General features: G+C 36.4%; 1 protein-coding gene across 7 annotated transcripts in view; it reads left to right on the top strand.

Annotated features, from left to right (window-relative positions):
- DDHD1 (DDHD domain containing 1) overlaps window positions 1–15399 on the top strand; it is a 69586-nt gene that overhangs the window by 10853 nt on the left and 43334 nt on the right. For all 7 annotated transcript variants that reach the window (XR_011258253.1, XR_011258252.1, XR_011258254.1 and 4 more), the window contains exon 2: window positions 9906–10079. Coding sequence is in view for 4 of the 7 variants with exons in the window: in XM_069596663.1 (XP_069452764.1) it covers window positions 9906–10079 (174 nt within the window). In the remaining 3 variants the exon portion in view is untranslated. The remainder of the gene's footprint in view (window positions 1–9905; window positions 10080–15399) is intronic.

Here is a 15399-nt window from a genome sequence, read left to right as displayed (position 1 = left end):
CTTACTAAACATTAAAGATGTAATCAAAATCTCCTCTGTGACATCTCCCATTCCCTTTTCTTCAGTCCAAAAATAACCCCTCTCCCAAATTTGTGGTTTATTCTCTATGAACCATCAGGAATAGCAGATGCAGACAGCAGCCACCATCCCTAGGACTGAGATAGAGCACCCAAGGAAAAGGCTGTTACCTCTCAGTGCTGAGATTCTGACCCAGAGAGTGTGGCAGCGGTCTCAGGTGCTGCCCCTCTGAGACTGCTGGAAATTACCAGTGCTGGGGGAAAGCTTCCTTTGGAACTCACCACAGGCTGCTTGTAGGGGTGTAGGAGAAGTAGTTCAAGGGGAGGTGCCTGGCAGGTGATATTCCACTGTGAAACTATCTGAAGAGTTGTGGTTCTGGCTGAAGCTGACCATGGGAAGGTGCCACTGCTGTTAGCACCTGGGCGCTGCTAAAAAATACAATTCACACACTGCAAGAATTCAAAAGGTGAGCACACTGGAACCAGAGAGAAACCCCTTCTTCTTCTGTTACAAAGGACAGTTTGGTAGAAGTAGTTCATCAATATGTTAGCCACATAATGGTTTAAGTGGGCCTCTGTGGGGTTGATCTGGGACCCTAGCCATCATTTACAGCATTAATTCTATGCAAAGTATATTCAGAGTGTATAGTACTGGATAGTAGCTTTACAACAAGCTGTACTAAATGACAACGTATTTTTCTTAATCTTCCACCTCTTTGTTTTCTAGCCTTGTCTCTCATTATCTCCTTCACTTTTCCTTGTGTCTTCTGCTTTTCTTATGTCTCTCATCCTTGCTTATCTCTTCTTCCACTGAATAGCAGCACTCTGCCATTCCTGTTTTCCCTTACTCTGTGACCTCCTTCCTCTTTAAGTTCTGTGTGGTCAAATTTTCCCTGGAAGTTTCTAGAGTCATGAATTATAGGCATGCTTTGGACCCTAAGTGGGTGAACCTGTAAGGACATAGCTAAGCTGGAGGAAACATGCCAAGACTTTCTCTCTGTGCATATCATACCATACGGGTTGAAATAGTTCTTGAAAATAGTCCTTTAGGAATCTTATAATTGTTCCCTCTGCCTTCTGGTATAAGTGTAGCTTTTTAATACATAAAATGTTTATTGCCAGAATTCCTCTACCCACACATAAGAGAGCCACTCAGGCTTGCTTAATGAAGTGTTCGTAGTGGAAAATGCACCTTGCAATTGTTTTCTTGTCAAGGAAGACCCACATTTTTTCTTTTGGGTCTAGTAAAGACCTGCCTTTTATCATGATTTACCTAAGAGTTATAATTACCTGGTTGTTTTCTTCCAGGCAAGTAGTCATGATAAGTACTAGTCTTTACATTTAGTTTAAATTGACTCTTGATAAGTGTTGTTATAAATGAAACATAATACCTTTGTTAATAGCCTGTTAATCCATTAACCCTTTGAAAAATTTGTCTCTGGCCCCTGGCTATGTATCTAGGTCTTTCTATTCCATTAACTACAAACTGAAGTGACATTTTAAGTATATATCTATGCAATTCCCTATCAGCATGAGGTTCTACTGCTTATAATTTTTAAAAGCCAGAATAACAGTGACTTTAAACACAAAAGGGTCCATTTCTCTAAAACAGAGGCTTTAGCTAAAAGAAGTATAGATATCTCGAGTTCGGAGCTATGTGGCAGCTCCACTGTAATCGGGAATGGAAGTCCCTTCTGCTGTTCAGCTTTTCATTTGTGACTTGATCTAAGAGCTCAAGACATAGGAAGCAGAAAAGGTAAGAGGGGAGGGTCAAAGAGCTATACCACCAGTAAACTCTGCTGTATCCTATCACCCAGATTCAATCACATGACCAAACCTAGTTGCCCAAGAAGACTAGAAATGGTCTTTCTATTGAGCATACTACTGCCCTGGATAAATTGGTGTTCTGCTATAAGAAAGAGAGAGAGAATAAATATAGGATAGGCATCTAGCAGTTTCTTCCAAAATATGTGATCTTTTTTTTTTTTTTTTTTTTTTTGCTGAATATATAAGGATTCTCCTGAGAATAAAAGAGATTATAAGGAATCAGTTCATGTAATTAGGGAAGTTGGCAAGTCTAGATCTGCAGAGATGTCCCAATTCAAATCCATAGGCCAACCGGCCACTGTTAAAACCAGGAAGAGCCAGTATCCCTGTTCAAAGATCACCAAAAAGAAGAACTTAATATTCCAGCTTGGTGGCTGTCAGATAGAAGTCCTTCTTATTTGAGGGAGCGTGAGCCTTTTGTTCTAGTCAGGCCTTCAACTGACTGGATGAGGCTGCCTACCCACATTATGGAGGTCAGTCTCCTTTCCCCAAGTCTATGGATTTAAATGTCAGTCTCACCCCAAAACATCCTCACATTGACATGTACACACTGCTATATTTAAGATAGACAACCAGCAAGGACCTACTGTATAGCACAGGGAAATCTACTCAATATTCTGTAATAACCTAAATGGGAAAGGAATTTATAAAAGAATAGATAGATGTGTATATATAACTGATTCACTTTGTTGTACACCTGAAACTATCACAACATTGCTAACAGACTGTACTCAAATATGAAATATAAATAAATAAAACTAAAACACTGTCAAGAAACACCCAGAACATTTGACCAAATATCTGGGTACCTTTTGGCCCAGTCAAGTTGATACATAAGATTAACCACACCAGGACTTCCCTAGTGGTCCAGTGGTTAAGAATCCTTCTGTCAATGTGGGGGACATAGGTTCAATCCCTGGTCCGGGAAGATTCCACATGATATGGGGCGACTATGCCCATATGTCACAACTGCTGAACTCAAACTGTAGAGCTTGCGTGTTGCAACTACTGAGCCTAAGTGCCCTAGAGCCCATCCTCTGCAATAAGAAAAGCCACTGCAATGAGAAGCCTGAACACCACAACTAGGGTAGCTAGCCACTGCTTGCTGCAACTAGAGAAAGCCCATAAACAGCAACAAAGACCCAGCACAGCCAAAGATAAATATAAATAAATAATTTTTTTAATTTAAAAAGATTAATCACACTGAATATAAAACTGCATGCTCAATTGTGTCCAGCTCTGCAGCCCCATGGACTGTAGCCCGCCAGGCTCCTCTGGCCATGGAATTCCCAGGCAAGAATACTGAAGTGGGATTCCTACTCCAGGAGATCTTCCCAACCCAGGGATTGAACCCACATCTTTGCATTTGCTGCATTGGCAAGTGTATTCATTACCACTAGCACCATCTGGGAAGCCCCGATATAAAACTAAAACCAGGTATATATAGAAATGCCAAACATTATCAGTTCATTTCAGCCGCTCACTTGTGTCCGACTCTTTGCGACCCCATGAACTGCAGCACACCAGGCTTCCCTGTCCATCACAAACTTCCAGAGCTTGCTCAAACTCATATCTGTCAAGTCGATAATGCCATCCATCTCATCCTCTGTCGTCCCCTTCTCCTCCTGTCTTCAATCTTTCCCAGCATCAGGGTCTTTTCCAGTGAGTCAGTTCTTTGTAGCCAAAGTGTTGGAGTTTCAGCTTAAGCATCAGTCCTTCCGATGAATATTCAAGACTGATATCTTCAAGATTGACTGGTTTGATCTCCTTGTAGTCCAAGGGACTCTCAAGAGTCTTCTCCAACACCACAGTTCAAAAGCATCAATTCTTCGGCGTTCAGCTCTCTTTATAGTCCAACTCTCACATCCATACATGACTATTGGAAAAACCATAGCTTTGACTATACAGACCTTTGTTGGCAAAGTATTGCCTCTGCTTTATAAATGCTGTCGAGATCGGTCATAGCTTTTCTTCCAAGGAGCAAACATCTTTTAATTTCATGGCTGCTATCACCATCTGCAGTGATTTTTTTTTTTTTTGGAGTCCCCAAAAATAAAGTCTGTTACTGTTTCCATTGTTTCATTTGTTTGCCATGAAGTGATCAGACTGGATGCCATGATCTTCGTTATTTGACTGTTGAGTTCTAAGCCAGCTTTTTCACTCTCCTCTTTCACTTTCATCAAGAGGCTCTTTAGTTCTTCCAAGTGTTCTGCCATAAGAGTGGTGTCATCTGCATATCTGACGCCAAACATTATAGACATTTATAATGTAGAAGGAGAAAGTTCCTTATAGTCCCACCTCCCCAAGATACCTGTTAATAATAGCGTAGGGTATTTTTCTCCACTTATTTTCAGTACATGTACCAATGTATACTTTTATAAAATAGGATTATACTATTTATAACTGTATATGCACATGCACAAATATATATGCATGTAATATTATGATTTAATTTTTCATTATAATTTTAGACATTATTCCATGTCTTCTGAATATTATTTCACTATGGATTACTATCCACTCATATTTTGATGTATTTAATGAATATTTTTAATACCTATTGGGCCAAGCATCATTTATATATTCAATCATCTGTTGGTAGAAATTATAGGTCATTTTGTTTGATTTTATTTGTTTTCTATTATAAAATGAGATAAATGCCTTTGTAGTATATCTGTAGGCATTTTTGTAAGAGTTTCTATAAAGTGTATTTCTAGAATTGATCTATAAAAGATACATGTGTTTTTAGGTTTTAAAAAGTACTGCTAGGCCAGAGTTTCTCAGTCTCAGCATTATTGAAATTTTGGGCCAGATAATTCATTGCTGTAGCTTGGGTTGGGGGTAGCTGTTCTCTTTAGCAGCATCCCCTGGCCTAGATACCAGTAGTGCCACATCCCAAAACCTGATGAGTAAGGGGTGAATTTGAGGGTGACTTAGAAGATAAATAGTACTCATTGTGTGTCCAGTCATAGTTGTAAGGCACATATAAAGAGGAGACATCTTGGATGATTCCAGATTTCTGTCTTGAGTGACCTGCTAAATACTGTCAGTACACCACTTGTCATGATACAGATGGAATAACAGATTTGTATTCTGTTTCTTCCAGGAACTCCGTGTGTCCTGTGGCTTTTTGTGATTCTGGTAGCTATTAATTGTTCGGCTGCTGCTGCTGCTAAGTCGCTCTACTAGGAGTTGTTTAATTGGCAGTTGAATGTTTGGGTTTAGAGTTTGAGACAGAGGCCTGAACCAGAAAGATGTAGTACTTGACCACATATTGGTGGAATTTAATGCTTAGGTGTAAAGCTCCCAGAATATCCATCGAAAAGAATAAATGCTTAGATTTATTAGACTTAAGAGGAGAAAAGTTTTGTGAGTGTAGATGTGTGCTAAAATTTGTTTTACTCTTTTTGACTCTGCTTTTTAACTTCCATGGTTTTTATGGAGAAGCATGCTTGGCTCTGGTTTGTAAGTCTCATTATAGCCTAGCAGTGTAAAATTTCCCAAATTATTTCTTTTAAAATTACAACTGAATAGATTGTATTTCTTAGGGAGAGAGCTAAAAAGGGACTTCTCTTGTTTAAGAATATAGGTTGATTGTATGGTAGAGAGTTTGAATGAACTTTGGAGTCAAACTTTGGTTGGAATCTTGGTTCTCATAATACTTAACAGTGTGCCTCTAAAGAAATTATTTAGGTTCACTAAGACTCATTTTACGCATTTGTAAAACTGGGGGCATCATTGCTATCTTTAAGATTAAATGAGATGAGCTTTTGGATCTGGAGGATAATGGAAGCTATCCAAATGTTAATCTCCACACATATTCCCCAAAAGCCACATACATTTAAACCATACATAGGTGACACATCCAACGTTACTACAGGGTGGACGATACCATAAACTTTAAGTTAGCTGTAAGTAAAGAAACAGCAAGTTACAGCAGCTCTTGTTACTGCTGTAAACCTCTGAATCTGGAGAGTGTGGCAAGGAGAGGCTTAGTTCAGTTCAGTCTCTCTGTCATGTCCATCTTTTGTGTTTGCTGCATTGGCAAGTAGATTCTTTACCATTAGCGCCATCTGGGAAGCCCCAATATAAAATTAAAACCATGTATATATAGACATGCCAAACATTATCAGTTCAGTTCAGTCGCTCAGTCGTGTCTAACTCTTTGTGGCCCCATGGACTGCAGCATGCCAGGCTTCCCTGTCCATCACCAACTCCTGGAGCTTGCTCAAACTCGTGTCCATTGAGTCAACCATCTCATCCTCTGTCATCCCCTTCTCCTGTCTTCAGTCTCTCCCACCATCAGGGTCTTCTCAAATGAGTCAGCTCTTCTCATCATGTGGCCAAAGTATTGGAGTTTCAGCTTCAACATCAGTCCTTCCAATGAACACCCAGGACTAATCTCCTTTAAGATGGACTGGTTTGATCTCCTTGCAGTCCAAGGGACTCTCAAGAGTCTTCTCCAACACCACAGTTCAAAAGCATCAATTCTTTGGCATTCAGCTTTCTTTACAATCCAACTCTCACTTCCATACATGACTACTGGAAAAACCATAGCTTTGACTATACAGACCTTTGTTGCAAAGTCTCTGCTCTTTAAGAGACAGTGAAAGAAGAGAGATCAGAGGTTAAAATGAAGCAGAAAACCACTCACAGAAAGAAAATGTCCCCCACACAACAAGCAGACTATGGCCAGAGACTTGAAGCTTGGTAATTAATAACACTAACTGTGAAGAAAGCTGAGCACCGAAGAACTGATGCTTTTGAACTGTGGTGTTAGAGAAGACTCTTCAGAGTCCCTTGGACTGCAAGGAGATCCAACCAGTCCATTCTAAAGGAGATCAGCCCTGGGTGTTCTTTGGAAGGAATGATGCTAAAGCTGAAACTCCAGTACTTTGGCCACCTCATGCGAAGAGTCGACTCATTGGAAAAGACTCTGATGCTGGGAGGGATTGGGGGCAGGAGGAGAAGGGGACGACAGAGGATGAGATGGCTGGATGGCATCATGGACTCGATGAACATGAGTTTGAGTGAGCTCCAGGAGTTGGTGATGGACAAGGAGGCTTGGCGTGCTGCGATTCATGGGGTCGCAAAGAGTTGGACACGACTGAGCTACTGAACTGAACTGTGAACTGAACTGTAGGGAGGGTGTGTGAAAGTGAGAGGGACAGAAATAGCAGCATCAGAGAAACACTGCTGGCGGGAGAGGAGAAAAGGATACTGCTCTTTGGAGCAGTGACAGTAAGAGGAAAGAAGTAAGGAGAAAATGAAGGGTCCTGGAGAAATGAAAGAAAAACAAGGAACACCAGCTCAGTCTTCACTTAACCACTGCCACCCCTACCACCACTACAGGAGCTTCTCTTAATAATGTGCAGCAGTAGACACTCTGAAACTAAGAAGTCTGTCCCTAAAATACTCATCAACAGAAATAAATGCCATACAAAGCTACTGCAAGAGGAATGCACAAAGTGTGAATCAGTACATTTCCACTGATTATGGTTCTTCCCCAAAAAAGCAAACACAAAACAAGAGAAACTGTACATGTAACACAACACCAAATATTCTGAAATTTATGGGCATACTAATAGGGACATTGATGAAAGTAATGTTGATGTAAGGGGCACTGATAAAAGAAAGGAAAACAACCAAAAGAATGAAAATGAGATGGAAGAAGTGAAAAGCTTCAGAGAGAAAGTGCTTAAAATACAATATAGACAAAGGAAGCCCCAATGTATTTATAACTGGATTGACTGCAGGAGAAATCAGTGAAACAGAACTAAATATTAAACCATAGTCCAAGGAAACTTTTAAGAAATAAGAGGAAAACTGAAATCTACAAATTAAAAGGACCCACCTTGGCAGATAGATCCAAAAAAATGAACTCTGAGACATAGACTGTTAGAGTTTAGAGACTAGAAAAACTGCTTTAGATTTTGAAGGTAAATTTTTTTCTGGACCCTTGGTGGGGAAAAAAATCTCATATTACTAATTAAAAAATTAGATTTGCATCTGACTTCTCTAGACGTGATATACAAAGGAAAGCTGCAGTGAAACAGCATTTTTTAAAACTCAAGGAAGCACAGTTCAAGCTTGCCAACCTGTCCTTCAAGTATCAAGGCTATAGAAAAACAATGAGAATTTAATAGATCCAAGACTAAAACAGTGGTGGGGATAATGGGTACAATTGTTATATGTGAGTCAGGAGACAAAGGAAAAATAGAATAAGATCATTCCCTATTGTAAATAGTAAGTGGGAATTTTGGGTACCATTTACTGCATAGTTAAAGTTTAAGTAAAGAGATTTAGGATGCTTTAAAATACATAAATACACACATGAATGTGTAACAGTCACCACTAAAACCAAAAATGCAAATATTCCTAAATACCAAAGGAAGACTTTTTTGAAAAGCAAAATCATCAACTGGAGAAAGAGTAGGAATAATAAAAACGGTGATTATAAAAGAATATTTCAAGCATACCAGTTATATCAGTAACATAAGTGGGTTTAACTCACGTGTCAAAAGAAAAACACATCTAAAATAGTGAAAAAGGTTAAAAATAAAGAGATGTGCAAAAACATCACAGGAATATGGAAACAATAAGAAAGCAGTTGTTGTAACCTTGATAGACAAAGTAGAATCTAGTAAAAAAAAAAATCAAACAGCAGTGTGCTTTATGTTAAAACCCCGTAATTCTCAATGAATTTATATTTTTGAATTTCCACCAAATACGGCAAACACCTGACTATCGCAGAATTGCTACAGGAGAATAAAGGATAAGGCAAGAAAAAGTAGAAACACATAATTGATTTTAAATACATCAGTACAAGTCTGGTATAAGTGATTCATGATCATCTAATAAATTTTCTGTTTCAAAGTAGGAATTGGCCATTGGTTTCTTTTAATAGGAATAGGAAATGATATTTAGAGATCACAATCTTTATATCATGATTGTTCACTTACACAGGGTTGGTCTGTCTTTCTAGGTCTTTTCAGTACACAAAGCTTAGGATATATTTTTTTTTTTAAAGAGAAAATATACATCATTGTTTCATGCAGACATTTTTAGTTGAAATTTAAAATACAGGTTTATTTCTTTGACTTTTATATTTGTATCTCTTTTTACTTGTGCTAAAAAGTAAAATCTTAGTTTCTAATGATATTAACAAAATTAATTATTCCTCTTAATACTTGTACTTTGAAATTAACAATACCAATATTATTACAGGCATTAGCGATTAGTATAGCTACTGCAAAAGGTTAAGATGTATTTGCAGTTCCTTCTGTCCATAGGGTATATCCTAGTATATATATACAAATTACTGTCTTCTGAATCCGAACTTGAAGTAATTTCTCTATGTGTAGCTAAACCACCAACTCTGTTTATTTTTAGGCTTTTGTTGTTTTGCTTTGCTTTATGGGTTGTTTTGTTTTTTTTTTAAAGAATTCAGGATAACTTAGATGACAGTTGTGGTTTATAAATAACAACTAAAAGTATTAAGTTTTGGAGATAGTGTTTAATCAAACAAGCATTCAGTTTTTTCAAAAAAATTTTCTTAATTTTTTTCCTGAAATGGGTGAGTAATTTACTGTAATTAAAGGTTTCACTTGTTTCTGTATGCTCACTGGGAGCCCTTGATCTCTAAAGCAGCCCTAAAGAATGTACCACACTACTACAATATACTATTTCTAAACTATTTGTGGGAATTTATCCCAGTATTTTCTAAGACATTCGAATTATCAACAGAGTCTTGCATGAAGTTTATCAACCACTTAGCCTACTGATTTGGTTACTTGGGGCCTCAGTTATATAGATAACTGCTCCTCTCCCTTTCTAACCTCAGGTAACTTTTATGTGTAATATTTAATGCAAGTAAAATTATATGTTGTAAAAAAATTATATACTATGGCTTGAAATCTGAAATTTAAAGCTTTAAATGATTCTTTTGGGTCACAAAAGTCTGTTTTTGCCATAGCAGTAGCAAAATATAAACTTGTAGTTAGTATGTCACTTCTTGGGAGGTTGGATCATAAAACATAATTCTGTGGTTTCTCTTTTCAGAGTCTGATAAAATACCGGTAATGCGTGGACAGTGGTTTATTGATGGTACCTGGCAGCCACTAGAAGAAGAAGAAAGTAATTTAATTGAGCAAGAACATCTTAGCCGTTTTAGAGGTCAGCAGGTACAGGAAAGTTTTGATATTGAAGTGTCGAAACCCATAGATGGAAAAGATGGTAAGACCAATTAATACATTTAATATGTTTTATAAACAAATAAGTTATTGATAAAACTTAGAGTGGCTCCTAAGTTTGAAATAGTAATTTAGAAGTGTTAAAAATTTATACGATTTCTGATTATTTCAAACATTTGATTGTTGTTTTAGAACTTAAAAACTGCTATAAATTTCTGAACTATTTCCATTTTTATTTTACTTAACATGTACTTTCACTGATATAACACTAACATGATTTACCATAAATGTGCAAATTGTTGTAATATGCTTTATGGATTAGTCCTTTTGAGTAGCTTTTTAGTTATCAAAGAAAATTGAACTTATTAAAAAATCCCTTGTTATTCTATTGAAAGAGTAGTTTTGCTAATATTTTAATGTTGGTTCTCCTGAAGTTTAAAAAAGCTTTAATTTCCTTTGTGTAAGTCCTGTCTAGCTGTCTTGATATTGATAACCATATCAATTTTTAATTTGAAACAATCTACTCCTTATATTTCCTTATTCAGCATTTGGATTTTCTTTTCTTTTTTTTTGTTTCTTTTTGGCAATAGTTTAAAATGTTTACATACTAGCCAAGATGTTCGTGTTTCATTATGTGTCTGATCTTGAGTAAAATTCAAAATGTGTGGTCAAGTTAAAAATACTTCTATTGTTCATTTACTGCAGGCAGTGGGATCAACTATTCTGGTGAGTATAACAGTATAGGTAGATTAGAATTTGTAGATTTCTCTTTTTTTCCCTAAAAGTGTTTCTTCATCCATGTTTGCCTTTGTATGGGAAGTGTCTTGGCAAGACCTACTTAAGCGAGTGAATTAGAATATAAATTAGTGATTTTTCTCCCTCCCCTTGTAAAACATCTATAAAGCAGAAAAATTCAATTATTGATCAAGAAATTCAAAAGTCCAGCTTGGAAGAAATGAACTATGTAGTTGGAAGTAATTGTTTATATTACATCAGTTCAGTTCAGTCACTCAGTCATGTCCAACTCTTTGCAACCCCATGGACTGCAGCACACCAAGCTTCCCTGTCTTTCACCATCTCCCAGAGCTTGCTCAAACTCGTGTCCATTAACAATAAGCTTAAAATCGGGTGTGTTTTATATCTTTAAAACTCTACATAACTGAGGAAAATGGAGGCTTCTAAGTAAATCGGTAATTAAATCTAAGAAATGTCTATTATATGCCAGATACCATACTCTAGGAATTTTAAGTATTTCATTTTCCTAATCCCTAGAGGCAAATATGTTCTTATTTCACTGTAAAATTCAAGCTCAAGGTTCTTAAATATCAATATATAAGAACAGCTCAGTGTCTATAAGGCAGAGCTGTGTCTACATTCCTAAAGACTGCCATAAAAACAGTTCTTTGATTAAAGCACAAATATCAAATTTTGTGTATGTCTGATCTTTCATTGGTGACTGACATGTTTTAGAACTTCTCATCACCATTCTAAATAATCACAAAAACCTACTTCATAGTATTTGAAAGGCTGAACTTTTTTCATAATTTCATCTCTATTGGAAAAGACTGAATTCTAGATTTTTTCCTTTCTATTAATTCTCCTTAAGTCTTCCCTCAAAAATGGCAATTCACCTTAACAAACCCAGTTTATACTCCCAGATTCTTTACTGTTAATGCATGAGAAAAACCCAAGAGCTTCAAGGGGGAAAAGGATGAGTATGAAAAATAAAAATGAGTATATTGTCCCCCTTTCTCATACTATATTCAAAGCATTTCTTTTCCACTTGCTAATTCACCCTATAGAAGTTAGTCATTAGCTCTGTTTCATCTCTAGATCCCATCTACTTGGAATCTGAAATGGTAAATGGAGCAGCATACTCAAATTTTCTTCAAAGTGCTCTAATTTTATGAGCCAGTCATTTAAATAAGTCTGATAAAAGAACATGGTTTATTTGTATGAGAAAAATTTTCAGCATGTCTTTGAGCTTGTCAATCTAGGATATTACTGTATTTTTTGATACCTTTGAAGATACAGATTGGGTGGTAAAATTCTAATTAGTAATAATAGAAAATTGTTAAAGTATAGAACACTTTTGTATTGTAATCTTTCAAATTGATGATCTTTTGAGGTTCATTAGAAGAAAAATTAATGTTTTAAATGTATTGTGACATAAAATATCAGGATGTTTTATTATCAACAAAGTTCAATTCATTGTATGTACTGTTGTCATGAATTTCCAGCTATTTTGTTATTCAGTATTACACAGAACATACATTTATGTATTAAAATGTGATTTTTGACTTTGAAGATTATGGGAAATTCTGTAGTACATTTGCAAATTATCACTGGTCTTGAAGAAAGAACATTTGCTGTCCAAAAAGCTAGGTTGTTGGAAAAATAACTCAAATTTGCAATACAAAAATAAAAAACTATTATCTTTTGATTATTTAGCTTCTTACCTTTAAGCTTCTGAAATTCCTATTTTATTAATTTTAGGGGAAAAATAGTTTTTCCACTTAAATTTTCTTATTGTACCTAGGTAAAGCCTTGACGTTCATATTGCTAGAAGATTTTGAGTATTCTTTGTGCAAATAGTACTGTGCTCATTACTTTCATGAAAGAAACACAAGTTTTTGTCCTTCAAGGAGTTTTAAACCATTGGGGATGACAAAGCCTGCAGATGAGAAGTTACAGAGAATAAATACAAGATAACAAAGTAGACAGTGCATATTATACATTCTTGAAAAAGAGATATAAAATAGAATTGGCAATCACAGTGCAGTGGAGTTACTCAAATGAGGCTTTCTGAGAAATTGTCATATTTAATAATCTAAAATTTAAAAAGAAACTTATTCAGGAACTCTTTTTAAGTTCTCTGGGGAATTCCTAAGAAACTTAACAGAGTTCTTGCCTTGAAGTGAAAGTCGCTCAGTCGTGTCCAGCTCTTTTCGACCCCATGGACTATACAGTCGATGGAATTCTCCAGACCAGAATACTGGAGTGAGTAGCCTTTCCCTTCTCCAGGGGATCTTTCCAACCCTGGGATCGAACCCAGGTCTCTCTGCATAAAGCAGATTCTTTAACAGCTGAGCCACAAGGAAGGTCCCTCTTGCCTTGAAGGACATTCAAATAAAATCCTAATTCCTTTTCCTTCTGACCTTATCTGTATCTTGGTTAGTGTAGTTATTGACACAAATACACTGACTATATTTATTATTTTATTAATTATCCTAATCTCAGAGTAAACACTGAATTAAATTGAAGTTTAGCATAACTTAGTTATCTTTCAAACCCCCCAAAGTATAATCGTATTTTGTGATTTAAATTTCATTTTCTCTGAGTTAAAAAATGATTCTCTTCCAACCTCATCTTCCTAGGCTAGGATACATTTATCTGGCAGCCTAACAAATGAAAGCTAGAAGTTCACTGGGGATTAAAGTTATTGTAGAGTTAGTGTTAGTCACTCAGTTATGTCCATCTCTTTGCAACCCCATGGACTGTAGCCCACCAGGCTCCTCTGTCTGTGGAATTGCCAGGCAAGAATACTGGAATGGATTACCGTTTCCTTCTGGGGATCTTCCCAACCCAGGGATTGAACCCTGGTCTCCTGCCTTGCAGGCAGATTCTTTACCATCTGAGCCACCAGGGAAGCACTTGAGTCATAAAATAAAGGCAGGGCTTCGAATAAGTTACTTTGTAAATACTTAAAAGTCCTAGAGCAGTATCTCACTCATTTTATAATTTATCTATCCAAGCAGTAATCAGTAAAAAATGGTTGAACTAAATGAATTAGTCCTACAACTGCTCTGGTCAAAAACTGTATAACCTCAATCCAATTACAAGAAAACATCAGACAAACCCAAATTGAGGGACGTTTTACAAAATAACTCACCAGTATTCTTTGGAAATGTCAAGGTCATAATTAACCAGATGGAGTCAGGATCCTTTTAATAGTGTTTATCAAATCACCATAATGTAAACTTTAAATTTCTTATAATTTTGTCAGTTGTACCTTAGTAAAGCTGAAAAAAAAAAGCCATGGAAGACAAGGAAAGACTAAAGAATTCATCATAATTTAGAGGAAACTAAGGAAACATAGCATCAAAATGCAACATGGTACCTTGGATTGGATCCAAAGACAGAAAAGGACTTTAGTAGAAAAGCTGGAAAATTCTGAATAAAGTCAGTATTTTAGCTGATAGTATTATACCAACCTTAATTTCCTAGTTTTGATCATTGTACTATATAATTATGCTAACATTAGGAGAAGCTGGATGAAGGATATATATGATGGTGATAACTCTCTGTACTATTTTTGCAGCTTTTCTGTAGGTTGAAAATTATTCCACAATAAAAAGATGTTATTTGTTTTTCTTCAGACCAGTAGAGAAATTAAAATAGTATTATATAAACAAAAGAAACAACTAAAGGAGAAACAAGAAATACAGATAAAACAAAGAAAATGAATGGGAAATGATAGACCTAAATTCACCCATATCAAAAACTATAGTAAATATAAGTGAAGTAACACTCCAATTGAAAGGCAGAGACTGACAGATTTGTTTGGAATGCACAATCCAACTATATGTGTCTACAAGAGTCATGAAGTGAAAGAAAGTGAAAGTCGCTCAGTTGTGTCCTACTCTTTGGGACCCCATGAACTATAGAGTCCATGGAATTCTCCAAGCCAGAATACTGGAGTGGGTAGCCGTTCCCTCCTCCAGGGAATCTTCCCAACCCAGGGATCAAACCCAGGTGTCCTCTTTGCAGGCAGATTCTTTACCAGCTGAGCCACAAGGGAAGTCCAAGAATACTGGAGTGGGTAGCCTATTCTTTTTCCAGCAGATCTTCCCAACCCAGGAATGGGAAATGGAACCGGGGTCTTCTGCATTGCAGGCAGATTCTTTACCAACTGAGCTAACAGGATTCCTATCTTCTAGCTTTTAATTATTAATCAATTTTTATAAATGTATGTATTTAGTTCTGTGAGATCCAAGAAGATTGACAGGAGTTTTCTCATTCTAGTTGGCAGATTTGAGATGTGCAAACCTCCTTCCCCTAAAGTTGAGATTATCCAGGTTGCCAGCTTTTGCAAAGGGAAAAGTTATATAAAGTTATTCTATTTTAGGGAGTAGTATATCTTCAGCAACCTCCTTTTTGATACTCTGCTTTCAGAATTATATAATGAAGGACATTTCTGTAAGACATGAATTATAGTAAGGAAATTTGTTGAAGACATTGTATCTTAGTACTTAAAATCTTTTTCATTGCTGTGTAAGACTTTAATACATAAATGAAAAGTTTTATTAAATGTTAGCATTTAATTAGAATTTTCAGTTGTATTTTGAGTTTGTGCATACTTT

This window comes from Ovis canadensis, chromosome 7 (genome assembly GCF_042477335.2).
Source record: "Ovis canadensis isolate MfBH-ARS-UI-01 breed Bighorn chromosome 7, ARS-UI_OviCan_v2, whole genome shotgun sequence".
NCBI classification, from domain to species: Eukaryota; Metazoa; Chordata; class Mammalia; order Artiodactyla; family Bovidae; genus Ovis; species Ovis canadensis.
Note: the sequence above shows the minus strand (reverse complement) of the source record. Positions and strands in the feature narration are given on the sequence as shown.